Here is a 23,268-nt window from a genome sequence, read left to right on the forward strand (position 1 = left end):
GGGTTTTCGCCAGCTGAGCTGGTGTACGGTCGCTCGCTTCGGTCTCCGCTTCGCATGCTTCGAGAATCGTGGGAAGGCAGGGGCGACGACCCAGTCGTGGTGGAGTACGTGCTTAAGCTCCTCGAACGCTTAAGAAGGGCACAGGAGTTGTCAGGTGAAGCAATGGCAAAGGCCCAGCAGAGGGCCAAGGTTTATTATGATCGGACAGCCAGGGCCCGTCGTTTTGAGGTGGGCGATGAGGTCATGATATTGCGCACATCGCTAAACAACAAACTAGACGTGCAGTGGGAGGGCCCAGCACGAATTGTTCAGAAACTGTCGGACGTTAACTACGTGGTAAGTCTGCCAGGAAAGCGGAAAGCACAGCAAGTTTACCACTGTAATCTGCTCAAACCTTATAGACAAAGGGAAGCAGTGGTGTGCATGATGGTAAACGTTCCTGAAGAGCTTCCGGTCGAGCTTCCGGGACTAGGCTCAGTGACGAACAGGGAAGACACCGGTCAAGTCATTAGTGACCTTCTCAGTAAAGCACCGCTGTCGCCTGAGCAGAAAACCGAACTACACCAGCTCTTACAAGAGTTTCAAGGTCTGTTCTCTGAGAGGCCTGGTAGGACTTCTGTCCTTACTCATGACATAGAACTTACCTCCCCAGAGCCAGTACGATCCAAGGCGTACCGGGTGTCACCCCGCCAGAGCGATATTATGGAGGCTGAGGTAAAGAAAATGCTACAGCTCGGTGTTATTGAGGCTGGTGAGAGTGATTATACCTCCCCTTTGATTTTAGTTGAGGTACCGGGCAAGGAACCTCGTCCTTGCGTCGACTACCGCAGGCTTAATTCCATCACTAAGGATCAAATTTATCCGATCCCTAACATCGAGGAGCGCCTTGAGAAAGTTAGTAGCGCTCAGTTTATTTCCACCCTAGATCTTGTCAGGGGTTATTGGCAGGTTCCACTTACAGAAGAGGCTAGTAGGTATGCGGCGTTCATTTCACCAATGGGAACATTCCGTCCTAAAGTGTTGAGTTTTGGTTTGAAGAACGCGCCATACTGTTTTTCAAGCGTCATGGATAAAGTGCTGCGGGGACAGCAAGAATTCGCTTTACCGTATCTAGACGACGTAGCGATATTCTCCGCATCCTGGTCTGAGCATATGGCACACTTGCGGGCAGTGCTAACCCGCCTGCGCGAAGCGGGCTTGACGGTCAAGGCTCCTAAGTGCCAGTTAGCACAGGCCGAGGTTGTCTACCTCGGTCACGTGATTGGTCAGGGTCGTCGCCGCCCCTCTGAAATAAAGGTGGCCGCTGTGCGAGACTTCCCGCAACCGCGCACGAAGACCGATATTCGGTCGTTCTTAGGTGTCGCCGGCTACTATCAGAGGTACATCCCCAGGTACTCTGATATCGCGGCTCCCCTGACGGATGCTCTAAGAAAAACAGAGCCTCAAACAGTCGTCTGGGACGAGACAAAGGAAAGAGCTTTTAGCGCCCTAAAGAGTGCCCTAACAAGCCAGCCTGTGCTACGATCGCCAGACTATACAAAAGGGTTCGTTGTTCAGTGCGATGCTAGTGAGCGAGGCATGGGCGTTGTACTGTGCCAACGGGAAAAGGGAGAAGTAGAACACCCCGTCCTGTATGCTAGTCGTAAGCTGACCAGTCGTGAGCAGGCGTATAGCGCCACCGAGAAAGAGTGTGCATGTCTCGTGTGGGCCGTTCAGAAATTGTCATGCTATCTAGCCGGCTCGAGGTTTATCATTGAGACGGATCACTGCCCTCTCCAATGGCTGCAGACCATCTCTCCCAAAAATGGCCGCCTCCTGCGCTGGAGCCTCGCTTTGCAACAATATTCCTTTGAGGTGCGTTACAAAAAGGGGAGTCTCAACGGTAACGCCGATGGCTTAAGTCGAAGCCCCTAACGTAGGAATCAGCCTCAAAATTGTTTGTTACTGATGTTTTTCTTCCTGAGGCAGGATTTTTTAACATATTGCTTTTGTTTAGTGTTTCAAAGTGATGATATGCTTTCTAGTGCAATTTTCCAATTTGTGGACGCGTTCTGAGTGATGCTAGACTACTGTAAGGAACTAGGCAGTGGTATAAAAGGGGAAAGAGCCTGGCAGGGCTTAGTGAGGGTTGTGCCGTGCTTGCTGACTGAGCGGTTGAGTTTCAGCGTAGTTCTAACGCTTGCCGGGAACGAGAACAAAAATGTGAACTCTCCCGAAGTCACTTTGCAGTGTCCCGTGCGAACGTGAACGAGAGAACGAGGCCTTCTCTGTGCGCTGCGCTCAAGAAACGTCGAGGGACGCCCGACTTCGGTTATGAGCATCATCGAGCGACATCCCTCCGGACAGCGGATGCAGTCCCCTGTCCATCGGGATCTCCTTCCCCCGGCGGGGCGGTCTGTTACGTTTCGCCTACGACGCGCGGTTTAGCCGGCGCGACTGCAACAAAGCGGCAGACATTTTGGCCCGTTCGGCGTCGCCGCTACGCTCCCCGCCAAGCGCGTCCAGGCATGTTCCGATGCCACGTGTCTTCATGTGCGTGTGTGAGTGTATGTGCCATTGTGCTCGACCGGAGGCGCTACGAGAGTAGAAGTCACCTTCTCCTCCCAGCCATTGTGCCCGACCGAAGGCGCTACGAGAGTAGAAGTCTCCTTCTCCTCCCAGCCATTGTGCCCGACCGAAGGCGCTACGAGAGTAGGAGTTACCTTCTCCTCCCAGTCTTTGTGCCCGACCGGCGGCGCTACGACAGTATGCGTCACCTTATCTCATTGTACAATCACGTGCTCGTCTATTGAGGGGTTCCTTCTTGCCCTCAACTGCGAGAGTATAAAAGCAGCTGCCCCCGGACGCCAAAGGAGGGCTCCGATTTCTTCTGTTGAGTAAAGTGCTCTCCCGTCTCTCTACTTCGGTCAACCTGACCGCCAACTCTTTGCGATGTTAAAATAAACAAGTTGTTTTGTTGTTACCAGTCGACTCATGCTTTGCCGGGACCTTCGGATGCTTCCAGTTGTACCCCAGGCCGCCAGGCCAACGCTACCCTTGGGGCTTGCGACCCAGGTGCAACAACGGGCGTCAGCGCCGAGTTCCCAACAAATCGTACCAGCGGGTACGACCACAACAACTCGTACCAGCGGGGCGATTCAAACATTGATGTTAACACAATTTCGAGATATATACGTAAAGCGTGTCACGAGAATTTCACTACACATACGGTGCAGCATTCATCGCGGCGAGATCAAGCGCCACTAAATGAGATCTACCACACTGGCTGCCCAACACACACAATCCGCTTAGTGGTAGCTCAGTATCAAGTTAAAACATGGTGTACTTCCTTTTTTACGCACCTAAGCTATAATGATAAAATCAACAAGCACGAGCGATCGCTCGCCGTAAAACATTCCGTATAGCAGAAGCGAGAACAAGAGCGCGTTATCAAACCATGTCAACGACAAACCGACACTATACCCGAGTCGCCTGCGCTACATGCAGCCGGTTCGCGCTACGAAATGCGCTCACATAATCATGAGGTATTGACGCAAAACGTCTTTGATAAAGCTTACCATTCAGTGTAGTTGACGTGTGATGCCACAAAGAAGACACGCATACACAGACACCAACGTTCAGGGAGACACCACGCACCGGCACAACCGTTTACGTGCCTGGCGCACTCGTTGAGACGGCGCACCGCCGCGCATGCGCAAGAGCTCCGAGCATGCGCAGGAGCTCCGCGCGGGAGGGCGTGCGCGCTCGGAGGAGTGTGAGCGCCTTTTCCTCCTTCATTTTTTTCTTTGTCTCTTTCTCTCTCTGCGCGCCATGCGCGCCGGAACGGGTGGCTTTTCTTTTCCGTTATGCATTTTTTTTCGTGGACGAAGGATATGCGCTGGCAGGTTGTATGACGAACGCTGTGGGCTATCGTATGAGACTGGAACGCTAACATGAATGCGCTGTTTGTAAAAGCCGTTACGGGGCCCTTCAGATGTTTTAGACGCATTATTGCCAGCGTCGATGAGTAATACAGCGTATTTGTAGCATATCTTCCAGCGTACCGCCAAATGTGATGCCCGCACGTATGTTAGTGCTAATTTTCTGTTCCGATGATAGGTCAAAGCAATCAGTACAGCATTGAGGTACTCATATGCGTGGCTGCGCAGGCATACCGCCGGCGAAATACTGGGTGGGCTCAGAGAATTTGGCACCTATTTTAAGTGAATGAGAAACTTTGATGAGTTTATAGTGCAGGATATTAGGCAACAAAAGTCGCCCGATGTTAGTGACGCAGCCGAGATATGAAGACAATGTGAAAAGTATCCGAGAATCGGACGACACACAACGCGAACACCACATGCGCGACATCGGTTCATGGCACATTCACAAAGTCCGCGTTGTCAGCTACAAACATTACGAGTGTCTTTGCTGTTAGCTTGATGCCTGTTTCGAATCCACTTGTATCTGAAGCTGGCGTTCATAAGATATATTTTAACAATTGGATCGGCGTTTTGCTTCCGTTATTCTACTGCCGCTAAAGTAATGCGACAACTGTGAAGACTGTCTTGGGATTGCCGAGAGCGACTACGTAGATCATATGTGGTCAACAAATGCGGAGGTATACACTATGTGTATACTAAAGTCTACAAATAGGCTCTACAGCAATCTCAGCAGTATACAACTTTAGTGGCTTATATCAAATGCAGCTATGTATTATCCACCGGTACCTGCGCTTGGTTACAGCGTACACGGGTTGGGCCCAGATTAACGATGTTTGTCTATTGTTAATCTATAGACATGCAAGACCACGACAACTCAGACGTGGTGAATTCACCACCTGGTCTGCGGGCTTTCGCCACTTATTCACCCCCTTTGCCACATCTTCACCATCTGACCTTCACCACCTGGTCTTCGCGAAGTGTACGTCCGGGAAGCAGCCAGGTTTAGGGCCTTCGGGTGCCTGGAAGACCTTGGTGACTCGGACGGTGCCTGCTCCGCCGCGATCCTCGTTCGGTGCAGCTGCACCGAACGCAGACTAGCAGTCTGCACGGTTTGCCCGCCGCGCCGGGGTTGCGGTGCCGTCGTGCATAAGCCAGTGCCATATCATCGCGTTCGCAGAGGGCGGGGGGTATGGGAACTCGGAATTACATATTATCGACTTTCTTCTATAGACATTCAATACACCAGGAGTAGAGAAAAAAATAGAAACCTTGTCGACTATTGTCCATAATATAGAGAGTCAACAGACAAAGTATGGAAAAAAATAAATAGAAACTGTATCGGCTTTCGTCTACAGGTAGTCCATATAGAGGGGAAGTAGACGAAGAAGAAACAAACTCCTTATAGAATTTTTTCTATAGCCCGTCTATATACTGCGAGTAGACAAAAAGAAATAGAAATCTTATCGACTTTCGTCTACAGAAAGTCTATATACAAAGTATATGGACAAAAATAAATAGACACTGTATCGACGTTCGTCTAAAAGTAGTCCATAGAGGGGAAATAGACAAAAAGAAACAAACACCTTATCGACTTTTTCTATAGACCGTCTATAGACAGCGAGTAGACAAAAAGAAATAGAAACCTTATCGACTTTCGTCTATATAAAGTCTATAGACAAAGTATGGACAAAAATAGATAGAGACTGTATCCACTTTCGTCTGTAGGTATTTTATAGAGGGGAAGCAGATAAAAAGGAAACAAACACCTTATCGACTTTTTTCTATAGACCGTCTATAGACTGCGAGTAGACAAAAAGAAATAGAAACCCTATCGACTTTCGTCTATAGAAAGTCTATAGAGAAAGTATGGACAAAAATAGATAGAGACTGTATCCACTTTCGTCTGTAGGTATTCTATAGAGGGGAAGCAGATAAAAAGGAAACAAACACCTTATCGACTTTTTTCTATAGACCGTCTATAGACTGCGAATAGACAAAAATAAATAGAAACCCTATCGACTTTCGTCTATAGAAAGTCTATGGACAAAGTATGGACAAAAATAGATAGAGACTGTGTCGACTTTCGTCTGTAGGTATTCTATAGAGGGGAAGCAGACAAAAAAGAAACAAATACCTTATCGACTTTTTTCTATAGACCGTCTGTAGACTGCGAGCAGACAAAAAGAAATAGAAACCCTATCGACTTTCGTCTATAGAAAGTCTATAGAGAAAGTATGGACAAAAATAGATAGAGACTGTATCCACTTTCGTCTGTAGGTATTCTATAGAGGGGAAGCAGATAAAAAGGAAACAAACACCTTATCGACTTTTTTCTATAGACCGTCTATAGACTGCGAATAGGCAAAAAGAAATAGAAACCCTATCGACTTTCGTCTATAGAAAGTCTATAGACAAAGTATGGACAAAAATAGATAGAGACTGTATCCACTTTCGTCTGTAGGTATTTTATAGAGGGGAAGCAGATAAAAAGGAAACAAACACCTTATCGACTTTTTTCTATAGACCGTCTATAGACTGCGAATAGACAAAAAGAAATAGAAACCCTATCGACTTTCGTCTATAGAAAGTCTAAAGACAAAGTATGGACAAAAATAGATAGAGACTGTGTCGACTTTCATCTGTAGGTATTCTATAGAGGGGAAGCAGACAAAAAGGAAACAAACACCTTATCGACTTTTTTCTATAGACCGTCTATAGACTGCGAATAGACAAAAAGAAATAGAAACTTTATCCACTTTCGTCTATAGACAGTCTATAGACTTTATATCAAAAAAGTCCAAATCTATAGAAAGGAAAGGTCGTCTATGAAAAGTCTATAGACTTTCTATAGACAGTCTAAAGTCATTTTTGTAAGGGTTGTCTGGTCACGTCAGTGGCTTTTCCATACGCTGCGATTGCCGCGTGGACGTCTTCGTCTGGGACATGGTGGAGGAGCCAGAAAACCTTCAGGCGTATTTCCTGGTTAGTCGAGTCCAATACTAGGCACCTTCTTTCTTTCACCTCAGCTTCGCCGCACGCCAACACCGAGTTCCTGAACGTAAGTGCCCAAACGTGGTTCATCTGGAACGCCCCCAAGGTGACAACCTCGGGCAGTAGTTTCAGACGAGCCAGCAATCTTCCGCGCGAAATGGCCTTGCGGTCACGTCCACGTGAAGGAAAACAGTATTCAAAACGCAGGGTCCTGTAGGCAATTGCGGCAAAACAACTTGGTATTCCTTGTCTTCATCGGTAATAATCCTGTTTCCGCGGCTCGGCTGAGCCGGAAACACCACCTCACCGGAGCAAGTCATTCTGCGTCCACACCGAACGGTAGCCGGAAGTAGAATCACCACTCGGCCACGACTGCGAGGAAGGAACAAGCTCTCCTTCCGCTGCTCGCTTTCGTGGTTATGTCGAAACAAAAGACAAAAATCATTGCACGCAGTCGGCAGCATTCGAACCTACGCAGGTAATGGATTTCAAGTCCATCGCCTTAACCACTCAGACACGACTGCGAGGACGGAACACGCTCTCCTTCCGCAGCTCACTTTCGTGGTTATGTCGAACCAAAAGACAAAGATCATTGCACGCAATCGGCAGGATTCGAACCTACGTGGGTACAACTTAATGGATTTCGAATCCATCGCCTTAACCACTCTGACTCGGCTTACCTTGGTTTATTCACAAAATGACATACATATATAAAAAACACGTTTGCCTACTTGGACCACTGCGGCAAGCTAAAATTACTTGAAATTCACCAATTCGTCAAGAACACCCAACCAGTCAGGCGGATATGCCTGTACACGATATATCTCACGTATGAAAACAATGCTCTCAACAAAATTTTCTCGTGCTGAGTACACGTTGATACCAGCACGTGTAAGACCCAGGAGCATAATCATGTCGTACGGTAACCCTTGCTTGCTGTCTACTGGCAGGAAACATATACCCTGTGCTGTTATCGGCTGTTGCTTTTTAAGGGTTCTTTGCAAGACGTGACAATAAAATATTGAATCCCAGCACTCAATAAAGGCGTGCTCAATGGTCTCCGGCTTGTTAAATAGAACACAGTTTGTCGTCCATGGTACAAATATTCCTTTGTCGGCAATCCATGTTTTAAATTAAATTGAATCATGGGGTTTTACGTGCCAAAACCACTTTCTGATTATGAGGCACGCCGTAGTGGAGGACTCCGGAAATTTAGACCACCTGGGGTCGGGAAATCTATGTTTTGACCGGAAGGGTAGATATACGCAATTTAAAGGTGACGACTTTACACTTGCTCTCACTGGCATCATTCTGACTCTTTTTAAAACATTTTGCCCTGGGCCTCCTTGTATTTCATTCTGTACAAAGGCACTGGCAACTTCAACTAAATCCTTGTAATGTTTCTTTCTTGTTACTGTGCTCAGGTACTACAGTGAAAACCGAGCTTTTAGTATTCGAAGGAAATCGACTACCTCCAGCAAGTAGCTATTAACCCGTTAGTTTACAGGCTGTGCACTAGACGCAATAAATTCAGGCAGAGCACCTTTCAAATGGACCTGGAGCATTGTACGCAAGAATGAATCGCTTTGGTCACGCAAGAAGACAAAACGAGAGACAATCTGTCGTGAAAGCAAATGCGACAATCCAAGACCACCGTCTCGAACAAGACGAAACAAGTTTGTTCGGCTTACCCTTTCCCAAGTGGAGCCCCAGAGAAAAACAGCAAACACTCCGTGCATTTTCTCTACATTCACACGCCATCGACAAAAATTGGAGGACCTATCACACTTTGGCAATTAAAAATAAATTGCAAACAGTTGCCTTTGCAAACATTGATAAATCACGACGTTGTCATCCTCCGGTTAAGCCTTGCTCCAGAGCGAGGCTGAAGACGACCAGCGTCGAGCAATCCGCCTGGCCGTTGAGGCCATGAAGACTCACCGTCCTCAACGCGCGGGGACTGCTTCGACCTCCCCCCTCCCCCCTACCTGCGTGTAGGTTAAGAGGCGGGCACCCCAGCTCGGTGAAAGAATAAAGTTTTCAGTCAATCAATCTCTTTTACACGAGACGTCTCATCCTCCCAGTATTGCGCGGTACTGTAGTAATGCTCATGGGGCACACCCAAATATTTCGAAGGAGGCGCGGTCCATTGTAAACATGCAAAGACAGATGGTGTGACGTGCCAGTTTCCGTGACAAAAGCCGCTTCTCTTGTGCCAAATGATCTCGCAGTCGGTTTGCCTGCAATATATTTTAGCATCGCTTATCGCTTCTAGCACACTTTGGTGATCTGTACAAAAGATTGCGACGTCATCAGCATATGCAAGCACTTTAACATGAGACGATTCAAGCTTAATTATAACCATTAATTTTTTTCATTGATTATTAGAGGTAAACAGAAAGACTCTAAATAAATTGCAAAGAGAGGAGTCAATGGACAACCTTGCCTCACTGATGATCTAAGTTTAATACTATCAGTTAGTGTCTTATTCACCACAATGCAGTCATTGTATACCATTTTTTAAGCCATCGAGTATCACAGTGCCCATGTTAACATGTTCAAGAATACTGAAAAGAGCTTCATACGACTCACGGTCAAATACCTTTGCTAAGTCGAGCTGCAACATAGCTACCCGATCACCGAAAATAGAGACTTTTAGCTTGTACGCTAGTCCGGTAAACGGGAGCGGTTTGGGCGGATTACCGGATGGTCGGGGCGTAAACGTGAGCGGCCGGAGCGGTGAAGCCGCCTGGTGTTGTAGAGCTCAACCAGACAAACGCATAGCTAAAACTGCAGTAACTCATCATATCCTGCTTCGCCACGCGTGCAAATTTTTGGCAGCGCCGTAATTGTGAACACGATTACGCCACTGTCGAAAATTTACGCCAGCAGCTAAGCAGAATATAGTAATTAGCTCTGTGTTTGTGTGGTTGAGCTTTGCGCCATCAGCTGGCGCCACCAATCTGGCCGCTCACCGGAAAACCGCCCGCGCAAAAGTATCTAATGTCACAGCAGTCAAGAATACTTCGGGCTACACGCACATTTGTACAGATAGAGCGACTTAAAAAAAAAAATTATGGGGTTTTACGTGCCAAAACCACTTTCTGATTATGAGGTACGCCGTAGTGAGGGTCTCCGGAAATTTTGACCACCTGGGGTTCTTTAACGTGCACGGTGTTTTCGCATTTTGCCCTCATCGAAATGCGGCCGCCGTGGCCGGGATTCGATCCCGCGACGTCGTGCTCAGCAGCCCAACACCATAGCCACTGAGCAATCACGGCGTGTGCGTACGGACTGCCACAACCCACGGTCGTCGGTTGTGTCGTTGCAGGCCTACTATCACAACACTGTCTTTCAGGAACACTGTCGCGCGCGTCATGCGCCCAAAGAACTTGGATGATCGTTGGTGTCGCAGTCTTCGCATCGGCGGCCATCATAGGCACAACAGCCGGAAGCCTCGCAGCCTCCGATCGGCGACGCATCGCAGCCTCCAATTGGTGCACACCGGCGAAGCGTTGCTACGCGTCGCCGAACTTCTAGCATCGGCAGTCGACAAAATCTCTGCGCGTCGCCCGCTTCGCCCTGTTCCCGAGCGACGCTTTTGACGCATTCGCGCGTGCCGAAGCTTGCCGACGCGTACCAATGGTTGGGCCTAATCACAACAGGTTAAAAAAAAAACTAGGAGGAAGAAAATGAAGGCGGGGCCCGCTACCTTAGGGCCCGCGACGTATGCGTCACGCGATCCTCGAGGTCCGGTATGGGAGAACGCAGGGAAGGAATTTCGCTTGCAGAGGCTAGACGGGGTAAGTGGAGCTCGCCTCGTGTAATCATGGGTTCGCGGCACTGACATATTTATATCTCGGCTATTAATGGAGCCAATTTGAAATTTTTTTGCGGCCAGAATGCTCCCTAGATGACACATAAGAACTTCAAGCGTCTAACCAATATTTACTATGGGACCTGGTGAGGGGCCCTTCAAGGAACGTGTAGTGCCGCGCAAGACGGGCTGTGCGGCGACAATGGCTACGATATGGCGCCGGCAGAACTTTCTAAGTTAATCAACAAGCGTGAGACAGCGGACATAAGGAACTATAATATGGATAGAATTGAACAGGCTCTCAGGAACGGAGGAAGCCTAAAAGCAGTGAAGAAGAAACTAGGAATAGGCAAGAATCAGATGTGTGCGTTAAGAGACAAAGCCGGCAATATCGTTACTAATATGGATGAGATAGTTCAAGTGGCTGAGGAGTTCTATAGAGATTTATACAGTACCAGTGGCACCCACGACGATAGTGGAAGAGAGAATAGCCTAGAGGAATTCGAAATCCCACAGGTAACGCCAGAAGAAGTAAAGAAAGCCTTAGGAGCTATGCAAAAGGGGAAGGCAGCTGGGGAGGATCAGGTAACAGCAGATTTGTTGAAGGATGGTGGGAACACTGTCCCAGAAAGATTGGCCCAGAAGTAATGTTTAACAGCCTCGGAAGAGAACAGCAGTTTACGATAGGTAGCGAGGCACTGGAAGCGGTAAGGGAATACATCTACTTAGGGCGGGTAGTGACCACGGATCCGGATCATGAGACTGAAATAACCAGAAGAATAAGAATGGGCTGGGGTGCGTTTGGCAGGCATTCTCAAATCATGAACAGCAGGTTGCCACTATCCCTCAAGAGGAAAGTGTATAACAGCTGTGTGTTACCAGTACTCACATATGGGGCAGAAACCTGGAGGCTTATGAAAAGAGTTCTGCTGAAATTGAGGACGACGCAATGAGCTATGGAAAGAAGAATGATGGGTGTAACGTTAAGGGATAAGAAAAGGGCAGATTGGGTGAGGGAACAAACGCGGGTAAATGACATCTTAGTTGAAATCAAGAAAAAGAAATGGGGGGGCATGGACCGGACATGTAATGAGGAGGGAAGATAACCGATGGTCATTAAGGGTTACGGACTGGATTCCAAGGGAAGGGAAGCATAGCAGGGGGCGGCAGAAAGTTAGGTGGGCGGATGACATTAAGACGTTTGCAGGGACAACATGGCCACAATTAGTACATGACCGGGGTAGTTGGAGAAGTATGGGAGAGGCCTTTGCCCTGCAGTGGGCGTAACTAGGCTGATGATGATGATATATATATATATATGTATATTAGGCTGGCATCAATTTTTACCTCGAGATATAAAGTCACCATATGGTCATATATCACCTTTACCATCTTCATTTTCTCTGGTAGAGAGCATTCACTCAGGGACATCAGGTAAAGTGCACTGTTAGTGTGTCCCTGTACAAGTGTAGGATATTTAACAAACTGATAAGATAAAAAGTGAAGCACTTTGTCAAACATAGCACATTCAGAAGCAATGTTCCATAGTGTACCAGTTTATGTCTGGGATATTAAAATCCCCTAGCAATATTGTAAGATTACCTTACAAATTGGAATGCATGTATTGCATGTAACAGTACAGAGAACCTGCCATGGTACTGTGACTGCTTGCGAAATGTCAGTGTACCCAACAAAGGGCACAACCATAGTTCAGCAGAATCTTAGCTTTGCAAAATATAACTTTGGCACTTTTGACATCGAGAAGTAAAGTGAAACCTATGTTTCTGTTGATCATAAGGGCCATTCCGCCACCGCCTTGTTTGGCCTTTGCATAAATGTGTACAGTTTGATAGTGTTACCTTGGCAACAAGTATATCTTTAGGCAATCATGTTTCCATCATGACTACAAGATCAAGTTTGAAGGCAGATCAACAGATTCACTATGCTGAGAGCATCTGCATTTAAGAAACTCGCATCTGTTAATGTTTGCAGCATAGCCAAAAGGTTTGCTTTTGGCATTCTTTTAGAGGTTAGAGCCAATGCGCCAGGCTTCACAAGCACATCTTATTCATTGTCCCAAAAGAATAATTCATTGTTTATACAACAATGGAGACTTTATTACCATACTCCTTGCGTGTTCTTCCTCACAATTCGCTCATTATGCTACACACTTGCGTAAAAAATAATTTGGCCATAGCAGTTACACACCTTAAAGGGGCCCTGCAATGCTTTTTTTAGGGCCACCATTTCTGCTTTAGATGTATTCTTAGCATGTCAACGAAATCAGTGCTTTTTTTAGGGCCACCATTTCTGCTTTAGATGTATTCTTAGCATGTCAATGAAATCAGAGCAAAGGAAATTATAATTAATGCACACAAACCCAAGTTATTAGTTACAGAAACTTGAATACAAGCAAAATATGTTACCTTCAACTCCTCTTACGACTCTGGATGCCACATTTAACTCTCGTGGTGTAGAACTGTGGTGCCCAATAGCAGCAGGGCACTAATGTTACACGGCTAAAGTTGGCATGCCATGGTTTCCAAGCCTGCCCAGCTTGCTAATGCCGTCGTTTCCATGGTTACAACACCTTCCACGTGGCTATCGCGATATTTAAAAAGGCTCTAAAATGTAATGTCGTAGTACTTTCAAAGTACTCTCCATATTGTGTGTGAACATAAGTTGCACATCAGGTTTTTAACCAGTGATTGCAGTGCTGCAGATCAATGACACATGCATAGCACAAGATCATCGCATCATCTTCTACACGGCTATCATGATAATTAGGTGATTAAATGGCTCTAAAACAGGTCGTAATTGTTTTTCCAGTTACTTGCAATATTTTTAACCAGTGGTCACCATGCTGCAGATCAATCAATACCCAAAATCACCGCATCGTGAAGATGCTATTGATGCCACCCAACAAGCATTCTTGGGTACACTGCAAGGCCCCTTTAAGTCTGAAGTGGTTCCTGAATGCTCCGGTTCTGCCACTATAGTGAAGTATTACTACTGGTCTAATTTCTGCTTTGAGGTTTTTATTATTTATGAAGTGTTTTTATGATAGCCTACTCCATTTTTAAGGAGCTTTATCTTTAGCTGTTGCATCACGAGAGGCATGATCTTTTGGGTTTTCCAAACACCATATCATCAAATTCAATAAGATTGTCTACGTTATCTGTCCTTAATTTGAGGCCAGTTAGATTTTTTAAGGCTCTATCACAATTCAAATATGACAACTTTCTGTCAGGAATGCTGTGGCATTCCATTTTCACACTTATACAGGGTGTCCCAGCTAAGTTTAGCCAGAGTTTTAAAATATGTTGATGCACCCTAAGACGACGCGGCTAAATGCCTGTTGCTGACTGTTGTATGGAGTAAGTCACACTATTACTTGTATTCTGTGCATAATTAGTTAACCAACTTCAGAAGCAACGAAGTTAGGCAAAAAATTCCAACTAGAAAGTTATAGAGCACTTTGCAAAACATCCGATTAAACAGTTTCTGCCTTTCTATTAAGTATTAGTGTTTTTCAGCTTACTGCAGATGCCCGCGAAATACAAAAAAACACCATGTGACATGCCCGCTTGCACATCGTGATTGCACTGCTCCCAAGCTATCTGTGCACAAACAAGCATAGCATTTAGCTGGGTGCACTGCTGCTGCGCCTGCTTATCACTATCATGAACCGCCACGAGGGAAGCTCATCGGAGGCATAAATTGCACAACCAACACCTGTGTCACTGCCTTGTCACCTTTAAGCTGCAGCACACCCTGCTAAATGCTATGTTCGTTTGTATGAGAAAGGTTTGGGAGCACTGCAATCGCGACGCATAAGCGGGCAAGTCACATGGTATTTTTTTCTATTCCACAGGCACCTGAAGTAGAAAAACACTAATACTTAATTGATAGAAAGTTAGAAATTGTTTAACTAGATGTTTTGCAAAGCACTCTACAACTGTCTGATTTGGCATTTTTTGCCTAACTTTGTTGCTTCAGAAGTTGGTTAATTAATCTTGAGTAATTATGCAATTAAGCAGAATACAAAAAATAGTGCGACTTACTCCATACAATAGTCAGTAATATGCACTTGGCTGCGTCGTCTTAAAGTGCATCGGCATATTTTTAAACTCTGGCTACAGTTAGCTGGGACACCCTGTATAAACCAGTCTTTGCTACTTCTTTGGTTTAATCCACAATTTGGTGAATCTGCTTTAAGAGCTCAGAAAAATATATTCCCAGTTTGTTTCAATGTTTCCGAAAGCAAGAGTAAGTTTTTAACAGAGGATCACAAGTCACAACGCAATGTGACAATTAGCTTTGGTTAAGGCAGCACAATTATGCAAGCATCATTAGATTGAAAGCGCTTGCCATATGCATATGTGTAGGCCTATGAGAATACTACCATGCTTTGACAGCACGCACGTGAAGCTGCAACAAGCCCAATAAACAAACTTTAGGAGGTTTATTGTTGCATTTTAGAGATGTCAAGCTACACAAGATGCTCAACCATCAGATGCCTAAATATCTACAGAAACTTCTGCCCACATTAAAGATTTCCATTGTGTTTCCTAATACAAAATTGAACCCAGTATGTTGGCTTTGATTTAGGTGCCCAGACAGGAAGCCACATTCATTACTTATTGAAACAAAGCACCGATACAATAATTTTACTTAAGCTTTCATATCATCATAGAAGTTTGTTTATGCAGCTGTGCGCCTCTGCCAACATCAGTCATGGTTTTGGGTTAGCAAAAAAACAACCCAGTCAGTATGAGCTATGCCTAGCCTTGTACCCGTAACAGCCATCCACCACACAGAACAATATTCCAGGTAGCAGTGCCCTTAAAGTTGGCGCAAAACTTTACTTAAAAACGTTGAAAAAGCTGCAGCTATGCTTACACCATTAAGTGCAAAAAAGATAGCATGGCAGTGAGCTGTAATAATTCTGAACTTATTAACGTTCCAGTGCTTTGCAAATGAAATAAAGATATAATGCCAACTCTTACTGAAGGATAACATCACTTTATTACTGTCTGCAGGGTCAATGTAAGCCACTTACAAAAAGAATATTGTGCTTCTTCTATAACAAAATGCAGAAAGGTTACACTTTCCAACAATGCTGTACATGAAAGAAATGGCCACCTATGACTGCGTACTGAAATGCTCATTACACTTAGACTCTATGTGCTTCTCATGGCAATACAGTATCCAGCCAATGCACAATGCTTTAGGTATGTTTCAAGTGAGGAAGATGGTGTTTCTTGGTCAGAACAAAGATAGAGCATTAACATTTTAGACACAATCTGTGGTAGCAGGCCACCATAAAGTGAGGCCATTACTTGAAAGACAGGCAAAAAAAAGAAAGGTCTACCTCAAGTTACCATAAAGGGATTGAAGCTGCTTCACACTACTAAAAATGTTCACAGATTAGTGGAGAAACTCACTACTCAATTTTGGCGCAGCTTTTACTGACTGAGAGTGCACCAGTTCAGATGACACAATGCAAGATGGCATGTCCCGCTCGTGGGGCACGAGAACCCATGTCCAACAATGACATACTATACATTTTTGCACTAATCAAGGCGCTGTGCTCTCGCAAGATTTAAAAAATAATAATAATAAAAGCTGCCCATAATTGACTAGCAGAACCTACCACAAGTGATCAACATTGCTCAATGGAGAGTATATGGCTCCATTGAACAACTCTGTTTAGACTCGTTAGTCAAAGTGAACACAGTTTGAGCTTTTAATAAATTACAATGTATATACAAGGAATCAAAGCACTGCACAACACTTTACAGGCTAAAAAGAAAATACATGTGCTGTCAAGACACTTAGCCAGCTTTCAACTTTCTCCATAATAAAGCCAGCAACATTCAAGTCACAGCTTGAGAAAAATAAAATGCCTGCACAGCAGGCACCTAAAACAGGATTTTATGCCCGTACATGATGATTTGTCCCCAATACAATACACTGCTAAGACTGACCTGCAGTGATTAAAAAACTCCTTTCCAGCCTCTCTGAATGAAAAATAAAAAACTTCTCTTTCTAAAGCAGCAGAAGAGGCAGGCAATCTTGAATAGCAATGCCATATTACACGTGGTACAAGCTCACGATTAGCTCACACTTGGACCTTGTCTGGTAAACATGCACACTGATACCATGGAGAGGACACCAGATAAACTGGCGGACAGTCACACGTGTCTCCTAACAACATAATAAATGCCGAAAGCTATGGTGACTAGTACTAGTGCCGCAACCAGATAGAGGATGGCCCTGTTCTGCATAGCTCGACGCATCATCCCACTTAGTACATGGGAACTCTTCCCGATGTCATAGTCTGTCTCCTTAACCTGCACCAGAAGAGCAAAGCAAGGGGTGGGCAGTGAGGAAAGACAATAAACAGGTTAGCTAATGTAGCACCTTGAATACATGCCAAAAAATACAGTTGACTTCACTAATTTGAACTCAGTGGAAAATGCAGAATTGGTTTGAATTAACCAGAGTTTGAAAGAAAAGACTTGTTCTGAAGTTTTATTTGACTGAAAATTCACTAGCTGGCAACACCTTGTCAGAGGGGCATCTACACATGATCACAAAACTTATCTTGCAAGACTAACATGCTTAGAAATTCCTAGCTGGTTTTGAAAATGTGCTCAAGAACCCTTTAAAGATGCAAAGTGTTGTCTGCTTGAATAGCAAAATGTCTTAGCAGCACTAAACGAGTGGGACAAGGCACACGAATAAACAGGATGAACACAGAACATCAATTTTATTTATTTTATTTTTACATACTGCAGCTCACCTCGGGCTATAGGAGCCACGATAACATCATATGTCAATTGCAGACAAAAAATTGGTCAGGAGCAAAGAACGAACATTTCTGTGCAAAGCATTCCAACATTCAATTGAGAATGGAAAAAAACTGTTTGTGCATGTCAGTTCTGGATTTCAATGGTAAAAGATTTAGGTTGTGAGAGCTAAGGGTACGGGAAGGTCCTGAAAACTTAATGTATTTAAGTGGGTACAGCGTGGAGAGTTAAGGTGTACAGGAGCTTTATGCTTTCGTTGTGGCGACGTGTTGCCAGAGTGGTTAAACTCAGACTAGAGAGGTTAGAAGGTGAAAAATCTCTATCATAATGTTCAGGGAAAACACGGGCAAGGCAGGAGATGGAAATTCAAGACGATGAGCAAAACAAGAACAAGGTGAAAACGGGAGCTAATGTTTCGACAAGTGGACTGGTCTTTTTCAAGGCGTATTGACGGTAAATAAAACAAAGAGCCTTCTTTTGTACGGACTTAATTTTTTACAGCAAAGCTGTATATGGCTAGCTGATTCATCCATCTGTCCTTGTGTTGCCTGTACGCCGAAAACTTACCTGGTGAAAAAAAAAAGTTGCGGCGATCGCTCTGAATGTTATCATTGTCAGTCTATGCATAAAGCGCATGACTATTTCTGCATGATGTTATCAGTCACGGCAGTTGCTCTGAACGTTACCATCTTATCGACCATGTTATGAGGCATGACCTTAATTATATGCATAAAATATGTATACTGGGTGTCTCAGTTAACTTGGACCAAGATATTAAAAGTACCCAAGAGCACTAGAGAAATCGTACCAACTGCATAGTAGCGGCAGTCAGTAGTACTTACAGCCAGTATTTTTCTAATCACGAAGTATTCATTAATTAATTGCTTTTAATTAGCAAACTTTTAAATTATTGCTTGACTCACAAGCATGTCAATCACAAAGTTGTAGGGCACCTTAAATGATCTCCAAATCAAGCATTTACTTCGTGCTGAAGTGTGCCTGGTTGTTTCTTCCAAGAAAAAAAACAAAAGCCCGCGAAATATGAAATAGATGTGCGCTCGCACCCTGCTACTCTAGTGCCTCCAAGCAACCTTTTAAAGATATACGGCTGCATTTGTACAGAACAAGGCTTCGTCATGTAGAATGGCTCGAGAGGTTTCGCGACCTCTCGAGCGTCAGCATCTGTGGACGCAAGACTGTTTTGCTTGATGATGAGACACTCGGGATAGCTTTAACCTTCGTGTGTCATGAAACAAAGCTACAAAAGAAATTCAACTAATGTTAAAAAAAAAAAAACAGTGTGCAAGAGAGCACAAAAAAAGAAAAAAGACAGTTCAAAGAAGAACAAAAATAGCTACTCAGGAGTTTACTTCAACAAAAAATAAACCAAAAGCACACAATGCGTCTCAGCCGTCTACAAAGAACCATTCAAAGGTGCAACTGGTTTAGCCATTTACCCTTTCTGTCTGTTGAACTCCAGAAAAGAGCCAAAAAAAGAAAAGAAAGCATTTTTTTACGTATTTCTATCTTTGTCGCAATTTTTATGTAAGGATAGGGTGGCATCAAGAAGGGGCGTTAAAGTCACGTTTTACGCCAGTTTTGAGCGGTTATTTTCCACTGCCACTTAGAGCATGTGCTCAAACAGGTCACCGTCTGAACCAATACAATACTTGCTTCTTTCCAACGCTTGTGCTGCTGCAGCTTTGACTAATGACGTTGGAATCTTGTGGCAGATGCTTATTTTTGCCTTTAGGGCGTCCGGTGTGGTAGTTACACTGCTATACACACGATATTTCACGCAGCCTCACAAGAAGTCCAGCCGTGTCATGTCCGGCTACCTTGCAGGCCAGAGTACAGATCTGTGCCAGCCAATCCGCTGTCTAGGAAAAAGCTTGTCAAGCCATGCTTGAGACTGAGCCCTACCAGTACTACTATGTGCAGGAGCACCATCGTGTTGAAACCAGATGTTCCGAAGATGCGCAACTGGAACGTAGCCACAGATGTAATTCACGGAGCACTCGAGGATATCGTTGATGCAGCGTTGCGTCATTAGTGTGTTGTCAAAAAAGATGGGTCCAATCATGTTGGCATCAAAAATACCGCACCACACATTCAACGACCACTGGTATTGGCGTCGTGTTTGTGCCAGCCAGTGGGGATTCCTATGACTCCAGTAGTGCGTGTTATGACGATGAACTTTTGCATTTCTGGAGAAATTAGCCTCATCTGTCCAAAGCATGCGAGTGAGAAAGTCCGGTTCTTCTTCACACTTTGTGAAAATCCAATTGGCAAAGTCTGTTTTCAAAATTTCGGTCTTCAATTATTTGATGAAGATGTACATGGTACAGGTGCATATGACCTTTTTTTTTAAATCCTCCACACTGATAACCTTGAGGTTCTGGCCTCCGCACTGGCGTCATGCACACAACTGTAAAGGTTATCAGTAAAGAATGTCAAAACATCCATTTCCGCTTCTTGAACTACCATCGCAGTCCCGTGTCGCTTTCTTGTGAAGGACTTCGTAGCTTCTCAGTATTGTTGACGGACTAGGGCGTCCCCTTCCAAAATGGCACATCCGGAATAGCTTGGCTACGATCCTCTTGTTGCCATGCACCTCTGTCAGAGCCAGGATCATTTTAGCCTTCTGATCATTCATGAAGGGCATGACCGTCTTCTTGAAGAGCAGGTCACTGGCGTGGTACCGTTGAGATCTCCCGTTATTATCTCTGCACTGCACATCAAGCAAAAATGACCTACGTAATCGACAACAGCACATGCTGGCCATACAGATCTGCCAAAACGCATTAGATGGACATAGCCTGTGCAAGGTTTATTTCTGTTGCTAAAGGGAACAAAAGAAACATACATTCTGCGCGCATCTATCTACCGAACAGGATGAGTGCACAAAACTACAGTCCCAAGTTCACCATCACAGTTTCCCGGCTTCGAAACCCCCCCTCCCCCGTTACGCTTATCAATGCTTCAGTGGCGTGTTCTCATGATGCCGCGACCATCATATAGCATGAAGCCCTGTGTCGAGCTGCCACCACTGGTAAAGCTGTGTATCCGTGGCTATTCGCTTGGGAGCGCTTGAGTAGCGGTGCATGAGCATGTATCTATTTCGTATTTTAGATGTTTTATGCACTTTGGTTTTTTTCTCAGAAAAACCAGCGAGGCAAAGCAGAGCACGAAACAAATGCTTCATTTTGAGGTTATTTGAGGTACCCTACAACATTGTAATTGATATGTTTGTGATTCTAGCAATAATTAAGAACTGCACTAATTAAAAGCAATTAATACTTTGGATGAAAAAAATACTGGCTGTAAGTACACACGACTACAGCTACTATGCAGTCAGTACAATTTCTCTAGAGCTATTTGGTTCTTTTTTAAATCTTGGTCCAAGTTAACTGGGACATCCGGTATTTGTATAATGTGTAAAATACGTAAATATGCATAAATATATGTATAGGTTATGGAAATCGGTCGGTAGTTAGTTGACACCTGCTTATTACCAGATTTGTGCAAAGGCAGAATTTTAGCATGTTGCCACGAAGAAGGAACAAACACAGTTGCTAATGATTTGTCAAAAATAACCAAGATAAGTCCAAAGGGAGTAACAAACAACGAAAGCATTGCAAATGACGTGAGGACCACAGGACTTGGTATTATCGAGTTTTAACACTAAATTAAGAACATCAATTAAGTCCAAAAGCACACCAATGTTCGAACAAACGAAAAAAGCTGCAAGAAAACCAATACACAAGACATCACTGATCATTACTCATTGCGCAACTGTTCCATGTACCCATTGGATTGGGTATTCATCTTTTAGAATATAATTGGAGTGCTCGTGCAGTTATCAGGTTCTTTTTGTATGCGAAAGCCCTCATATATTAATCTGCTCTTCTCTGCCTGATAATTCCCAAGAACACATGTGTTGTCACACTTCAGCATACAGTGGCACTATTCACAATAGCTTGCAACCATTACACTAACAAATTCTGCCAGCTTTTCAGCAAAAAAACTCGTTTGTTCTCCAGCTGCAGTAAGCTGTAGCCCCCAGAGCTCTTTGCTGTCATCCTGCAGCCCTAACTTTGTCGGGGCACTGACAAAATTTGTAATTCCTTGATTCGTCACTGGCTAGCAATTCTACGGTGGAATCGGCTTTCATGTGTGCGTTTAATAAAACTAGCTCAGTCTTGGCAGATGTCGTAAAGCACCATGAAACTACTGCTCCTGAAACAACGTGTGATTGTTCAGCATCTCAAAGAATATTTTCCACTCTGTTGAGCACTCTGAGCGCCTTTGGCAGCACCAGTGGTGGTTGTACACTTGTTGGTGGTAATCCACTCATGGGCGGGTTATCTGATATTGGAGTCCAGGTAATTCAAAATAAGCTATAGAAAAATACTGGCAGCACTTTCTAAACGCGGTAGAATTGAGCAAGAGCGCGAACTAACGAAAGTCGATATTACAATATGATTAAATTCAGCTATATATTGTCAAAAAGCAAATCTGATCATGCGTAAGTAAAGACCATGAGAAGTACGAGTGCTGAAGCGATGGGGAACACGCTCAGAGTTCGGCAAGGTAGTTCTTTGGGCAAGTTGGTACTGCATTTTGAATGTATGCCAGCGCGAAACAGAAAAGGATAACACACATGCGCTAGAAACACTTTCAAACACCGGGTGCGTAGTTTTTTTTCTCCTTGCGAGTTCAAAAGACGTCAACGGGCAACACAATGTGACAGTAAGGACAATACCTTTTCCCGTGCCCTGGTTATCGTCTCTCGCTGCGAACTCAGATCTGTCAATATAGCAGCTCCAACTTTCTCTGCAAAGCAAAGGCAGGTCAAGTTCTACTATAATTAAAGCTCTCGCAATGAGCTCCGCGAGAGAACTTTTTCCTTCGTACCTGTTTCGAGTGCCAGCTTGTAGCCACCTTTCAGGAGCTTCGTTGACCTCTCCAACCTTTCCGTGTTATCGAGAAGGCGCTGTTTCTAAGTTGTGCAGAAAAGGGACTGTGTCAGCGTGATTAGCCTTCAAACAAAAGCACATAAACAAAAAGTTTAAAAAGACAGTCACCTGATCGTCACCAACGTAGTTGTCGTCATTTGACAAAAGCTCCTCTCGAGATTTCAGCTCGTCGCAAAAGGCTATCCTCGCTCTCTGCTGAAATAAATGTTAAAACAGAATTAGCGCCTTGACGAAAAAATAGACATAGCTGTCCTTAGAGTCTGGAGCACTAAAATACGAAGTGAATGCTTACAAATTCTTTCCGTAATCGTGCGAGCTCCGCCTGATAACTCTTGACCCTGTTTTGGTACTTTGGTCGGGCGGCGACAGACAACGTACGAACTTCGAGCTCCATCTGCTCAAGCTGCCAGCACAAAAAAAAAAAAAAAGGCAAGGTTCTGACGATAATGACAACATCTACGAGAACTTACAAGCTCATTAGCTTCTTCCAGATGTCTCTCGACTTCGGTGACCATGGCAGCTTTCTCATCTGCAATACAGGACGCGGTTCGACTAAATGACCACGCTGTTCGCGCCAATAACGGAGTTGCTGGGGGACCTGGCAGCACTTACCTGGAGGCAGATTTGGTATTCGGCTTGATTTTGACGTAATATCAGCTGTTAACGCTGCATACTGCTGCTCAAACGTTTCCATAAGCGTCGCCATTTTCAGAATGCCACTAATGATCTGACGTCACTAGTGA

At 44.7% G+C, this 23,268-nt stretch overlaps 1 protein-coding gene and 1 non-coding gene across 3 annotated transcripts; both read right to left on the reverse strand.

The window, feature by feature from the left end:
* Positions 1 to 7,363: 7,363 nt before the first annotated feature.
* On the reverse strand, positions 7,364 to 7,438 carry TRNAS-UGA (transfer RNA serine (anticodon UGA)). Its single transcript has one exon. It is a non-coding gene; the product is annotated as a tRNA-Ser (tRNA).
* An 8,298-nt stretch (positions 7,439 to 15,736) lies between these two features.
* Vti1a (Vesicle transport through interaction with t-SNAREs 1a) lies at positions 15,737 to 23,246 on the reverse strand. 2 transcript variants are annotated; one of them, XM_075686354.1, is made up of 7 exons: positions 23,138 to 23,246; positions 22,996 to 23,054; positions 22,818 to 22,928; positions 22,634 to 22,717; positions 22,464 to 22,548; positions 22,312 to 22,382; positions 15,737 to 17,087 (listed from the first exon to the last, which is right to left on the reverse strand). In XM_075686354.1, exons 1-7 carry the CDS (start codon positions 23,229 to 23,231, stop codon positions 16,929 to 16,931), a joined length of 663 nt encoding a protein of 220 aa, XP_075542469.1. In that variant the 5' UTR covers positions 23,232 to 23,246; the 3' UTR covers positions 15,737 to 16,928. The 2 variants fall into 2 exon arrangements, with proteins under 2 accessions (XP_075542469.1, XP_075542460.1); XM_075686345.1 differs by having other exon boundaries at positions 22,634 to 22,720.
* Between the last annotated feature and the right edge of the window lie 22 nt (positions 23,247 to 23,268).

Source organism: Dermacentor variabilis, chromosome 1 (genome assembly GCF_050947875.1).
Source record: "Dermacentor variabilis isolate Ectoservices chromosome 1, ASM5094787v1, whole genome shotgun sequence".
In the NCBI taxonomy this organism is placed as follows: Eukaryota; Metazoa; Arthropoda; class Arachnida; order Ixodida; family Ixodidae; genus Dermacentor; species Dermacentor variabilis.

What these genes read in the sequence shown, in the direction of transcription:
- Vti1a (XM_075686345.1), bottom strand. Translation starts at nt 23,231, where the DNA reads ATGGCGACGCTTATGGAAACGTTTGAGCAGCAGTATGCAGCGTTAACA. An exon ending in AATACCAAATCTGCCTCCAG is followed by an intron (nt 23,055 to 23,137) that starts GTAAGTGCTGCC and finishes CCTGTATTGCAG; the next exon opens with ATGAGAAAGCTGCCATGGTC. An exon ending in ACTACGTTGGTGACGATCAG is followed by an intron (nt 22,549 to 22,633) that starts GTGACTGTCTTT and finishes TGCACAACTTAG; the next exon opens with AAACAGCGCCTTCTCGATAA.